The sequence below is a fragment of the Aegilops tauschii genome, chromosome 3, assembly GCF_002575655.3.
Source record: "Aegilops tauschii subsp. strangulata cultivar AL8/78 chromosome 3, Aet v6.0, whole genome shotgun sequence".
NCBI lineage: Eukaryota > Viridiplantae > Streptophyta > Magnoliopsida > Poales > Poaceae > Aegilops > Aegilops tauschii.
The window spans coordinates 589,170,945-589,176,464 of NC_053037.3; the positions used below are offsets into that span (position 1 = coordinate 589,170,945).

The following is a 5,520-nucleotide window of genomic DNA, read 5'->3' on the forward strand; positions in this document are numbered from 1 at the left end:
GGGACGAGCGATGGCCTTTTCCTACCAATCTATCCCCCTAGGAGCATGCGCGTAGTGCTTGTTTTTTGATGACTTGTAGATTTTTGCAATAAGTATGTGAGTTCTTTATGACTAATGTTGAGTCCATGGATTATACGCACTCTCACCCTTCCATCATTGCTAGCCTCTTCGGTACCGTGCATTGCCCTTTCTCACATTGAGAGTTGGTGCAAACTTCGCCGGTGCATCCAAAACCCGTGATATGATACGCTCTTTCACACATAAACCTCCTTATATCTTCCTCAAAACAGCCACCATACCTACCTATTATGGCATTTCCATAGCCATTCCGAGATATATTGCCATGCAACTTTCCACCATTCCGTTTATCATGACACATTCATCATTGTCATATTGCTTAGCATGATCATATAGTTGACATACTATTTGTGGCAAAGCCACCGTTCATAATTCTTTCATACATGTCACTCTTGATTCATTGCATATCCCGGTACACCGCCGGAGGCATTCATATAGAGTCATACTTTGTTCTAGTATCGAGTTGTAATCATTGAGTTGTAAATAAATAGAAGTGTGATGATCATCATTTAATAGAGCATTGTCCCAATAAAAAAAGAGAGAAAGGCCCAAAAAAAGAAGGCCCAGAAAAATATAGAAATAAAAAGGGGCAATGCTACTATCCTTTTTTTCAACACTTGTGCTTCAAAGTAGCACCGAAATGTTCATGATAGAGAGTCTCTTGTTTTGTCACTTTCATATACTAGTGGGAATTTTTCATTATAGAACTTGGCTTGTATATTCCAACAATGGGCCTCCTCAAGTGCCCTAGGTCTTCGTGAGCAAGCAAGTTGGATGCACACCCACTTAGTTTCTTTTGTTGAGCTTTCATACATTTATAGCTCTAGTGCATCCGTTGCATGGCAATCCCTACTCCTTGCATTAACATCAATCGATGGGCATCTCCATAGCTCATTGATTAGCCTCGTTGATGTGAGACTTTCTCCTTTTTTGTCTTCTCCACATAACCCCCATCATCATATTCTATTCCACCCATAGTGCTATATCCATGGCTCACGCTCATGTATTGCGTGAAGGTCTATAAAGTTTGAGATTACTAAAGTATGAAACAATTGCTTGGCTTGTCATCGAGGTTGTGCATGATGAGAGCATTCTTGTGTGACGAAAATGGAGCATGACTAAACTATATGATTTTGTAGGGATGAACTTTCTTTGGCCATGTTATTTTGAGAAGACATAATTGCTTAGTTAGTATGCTTGAAGTATTATTATTTTTTATGTCAATATGAACTTTTATCTTGAATCTTTCGGATCTGAATATTCATACCACAATTAAGAAGAATTACATTGAAATTATGCCAAGTAGCACTCCGCATCAAAAATTCTGTTTTTATCATTTACCTACTCGAGGACGAGCAGGAATTAAGCTTGGGGATGCTTGATACGTCTCCAACGTATCTATAATTTTTGATTGCTCCATGCTATATTATCTACTGTTTTGGACAATATTGGGCTTTATTATCCACTTTTATATTATTTTTGGGACTAACCTATTAACCGGAGGCCCAACCCAGAATTGCTGTTTTTTTGCCTATTTCAGAGTTTCGCAGAAAAAGAATATCAAACGGAGTCCAAACGGAATGAAACTTTTGGGAGCGTTATTTTTGGAACGAACATGATCCAGGAGACTTGGACCCTACGTAAGAGAAGCTTCCAGGAGGCCACAAGGTAGGGGGGCGCGCCCTCCACCCTCGTGGGCCCCATGTTGCTCCACCGACGTACTTCTTCCTTCTATATATACCTACGTACCCCCAAACGATCAGATACGGAGCCAAAAACCTAATTCCACCACCACAACCTTCTGTACCCACGAGATCCCATCTTGGGGCCTGTTCCGGAGCTCCGCCGGAGGGGGCATCCATCACGGAGGGCTTCTACGTCAACACCATAGCCTCTCCGATGAAGTGTGAGTAGTTTATCTCAGACCTTCGGGTCCATAGTTAGTAGCTAGATGGCTTCTTCTCTCTTTTTGGATCTCAATACAATGTTCTCCCCCTCTCTCGTGGAGATCTATTCGATGTAATCTTCTTTTTGCGGTGTGTTTGTTGAGACCGATGAATTGTGGGTTTATGATCAGGATTATATGAACAATATTTGAATCTTCTCTGAATTCTTTTATGTATGATTGGTTATCTTTGCAAGTCTCTTCAAATTATCAGTTTGGTTTGGCCTACTAGATTAATCTTTCTTGCAATGGGAGAAGTGCTTAGCTTTGGGTTCAATCTTGCGGTGTCCTTTCCCAGTGACAGTAGGGGCAGCAAGGCACGTATTGTATTGTTGTCATCGAGGATAACAAGATGGGTTTTTTTATCATATTGCATGAATTTATCCCTCTACATCACGTCATCTTGCTTAAGACGCTACTCTGTTTTCATGAACTTAATACTCTAGATGCATGCTGGATAGCGGTCGAGGAGTGGAATAATAGTAGTAGATGCAGGCAGGAGTCGGTCTACTTGTCTCGGACGTGATGCCTATATACATGATCATACCTAGATATTCTCATAACTATGCTCAATTCTGTCAATTGCTCAACAGTAATTCGTTCACCCACCGTAAAATACTTATGCTCTTGAGAGAAGCCACTAGTGAAACCTATGGCCCCCGGGTCTATCTTCATCATATTAATCTTCCAACACTTTGTTATTGCTTTTGCTTTTTTACTTTGCTTTTATTTTACTTTGCATCTTTATCACAAAAATACCAAAAATATTATCCTATCATATCTATCAGATCTCACTCTCGTAAGTGACCGTGAAGGGATTGACAACCCCTTATCGCGTTGGTTGCGAGGATTTATTTGTATTGTGCAGGTGCGAGGGACTCGCGCGTAGCCTCCTACTGGATTGATACCTTGGTTCTCGAAAACTGAGGGAAATACTTACGCTACTTTCCTGCATCACCCTTTCCTCTTCAAGGGAAAACCAACGCAGTGCTCAAGAGGTAGCAGCCCATTAGGCCCAATATACTCCCCGGGGGGTTCCGGTAACCCCCGGTACTCCCGTAAATGTCTAAAACCTCCCGAAACACTTCCGGCGTCCGAACATAGTCGTCCAATATATCGATCTTTACGTATCGACCATTTTGAGACTCCTCGTCATGTCCGTGATCATATCCGGGACTCCGAACTACTTTCGGTACATCAAAACACAAAAACTCATAATACCGATCGTCACCGAACTTTAAGCATGCGGACCCTACGGGTTCGAGAACTATGTAGACATGACCGAGACACGTCTCCGGCCAATAACCAATAGCAGAACCTGGATGCTCATATTGGCTCCCACATATTCTACGAAGATCTTTATCGGTCAAACCGCATAACAATATACGTTGTTCCCTTTGTCATCGGTATGTTACTTTCCCGAGATTCGGTCGTCGGTATCTCAATACCTAGTTCAATCTCGTTACCGGAAAGTCTCTTTACTCGTTACGTAATGCATCATCCCTCAACTAACTCATTATTCACATTGCTTGCAAGGCTTATAGTGATGTACATTACCGAGAGGGCCCAGAGATACCTCTCCGACAATCGGAGTGACAAATCCTAATCTCGAAATACGCCAACTCAACAAGTACCTTCGGAGACACCTGTAGAGCACCTTTATAATCACCCAGTTATGTTGTGACGTTTGGTAGCATACAAAGTGCTCCTCCGGTAAACGGGAGTTGCATAATCTCATAGTCATAGGAACATGTGTAAGTCATGAAGAAAGCAATAGCAACATACTAAACGATCAAGTGCTAAGCTAACGGAATGGGTCAGGTCAATCACATCATTCTCCTAATGATGTGATCCCGTTAATCAAATGAGAACTCATGTCTATGGCTAGGAAACTCAACCATCTTTGATCAACGAGCTAGCCAAGTAGAGGCATACTAGTGACACTATGTTTGTCTATGTATTCACACATGTATTATGTTTCCGGTTAATACAATTCTAGCATGAATAATAAACATTTATCATGATATGAGGAAATAAATAATAACTTTATTATTGCCTCTAGGGCATATTTCCTTCAGCAACATCCATACCTTGACCACTCGCTGTGTGGATTTGTTTCGTGCCGATGTAACGATCACGAACAGCGAGCTTCTCCAACTCTCCTGTCACCTGGTCAGTAGCGTCGGTGTCAAGATACCAATTGGTATCAACTCCATAGGCGTGAGCTGCGTTGGCCGAGCGCTGTCCTCCACCACCGCCGCGTCCTCCGCCACCACCGCCCCCTGCGGGGTTGCAGAAGTTGTTGTTGAAGTTGCGATCAAAGCGTTTCTTGCAACGCCATGCATCGTGCCCTTCGAGATTGCAAATCTGGCACTTCTCGCGCTCGCGGTCACCGCGGTCACCACCACCTTGCCGCAGCCCACCTCCAAAGCCGCCGCCCCCGGGATTGTCAGGGTAGTGGGCACCCGCGTTGTTGTTGATGTAGCCGCGGGAGCCGCCTCCGCTGTTGTTGCCGCCCCTTGGGTTGCCGCGACCTCCACCCCTTGCTGCCAGATTGGCGGAGTGGAAGGCGGTGTTTTGGGCGGCGATGCGAGCTTCAGCCGACAGCAGCAGGGAGAAGAGCTCGCTGAGACCGATCGGCTGCTCGGTGGCGGTGTGGGTGGAGATGGCCGAGACGAAGCCGTTGTAGTCAGGTTCGTGGAGGAGACGTTGCAGGATGTGATCGAAGACGTCGTCTTCATCCAGGGGCTTGCCGGTGGCTGCCAGCTCGTCGGAGATGCTCACCATCTTGGTGAAGTAGGCAGCAGTGGACATGTCTCCCTTGCGGGTGTGCTCGATGGCAGAGCGGAGTTGGATGACCCTCGCCCTCGACTGCGAGGAGAAACTCTGCAGCAGGGCGTTCTAGATCGAGGCGGCGGTGACGTGGGAGCTGACCTGCAGTAAAACCTCACGGGAGAGCGATGAGATAAAAAACGTGAGGATTTGCTGGTCTTGGGTTGTTGGAAATATGCCCTAGAGGCAATAATAAATTGGTTATTATTATATTTCCTTGTTCATGTAATCGTTTATTATCCATGCTAGAATTGTATTGATAGGAAACTCAGATACATGTGTGGATACATAGACAACACCATGTCCCTAGTAAGACTCTAGTTGACTAGCTCGTTGATCAATAGATGGTTACGGTTTCCTGACCATGGACATTGCATGTCGTTGATAACGGGATCACATCATTAGGAGAATGATGTGATGGACAAGACCCAATCCTAAGCATAGCATAAAAGATCGTGTAGTTCGTTTGTTAGAGCTTTTCCAATGTCAAGTATCATTTCCTTAGACCATGAGATCATGCAACTCCCGGATACCGTAGGAGTGCTTTGGGTGTACCAAACGTCACAACGTAACTGGGTGACTATAAAGGTGCATTACGGGTATCTCCGAAAGTGTCTGTTGGGTTGGCACGGATCGAGACTCGGATTTGTCACTCCGTATGACGG

At 44.6% G+C, this 5,520-nt stretch overlaps 1 protein-coding gene across 1 annotated transcript; it reads right to left on the bottom strand.

Moving 5' to 3' along the window:
• Nucleotides 1-4,081: 4,081 nt before the first annotated feature.
• LOC141020746 (uncharacterized) lies at nucleotides 4,082-4,837 on the bottom strand. The gene has a single exon (XM_073495687.1). It carries the CDS (start codon nucleotides 4,835-4,837, stop codon nucleotides 4,082-4,084), a length of 756 nt encoding a protein of 251 aa, XP_073351788.1.
• Nucleotides 4,838-5,520: the final 683 nt, after the last annotated feature.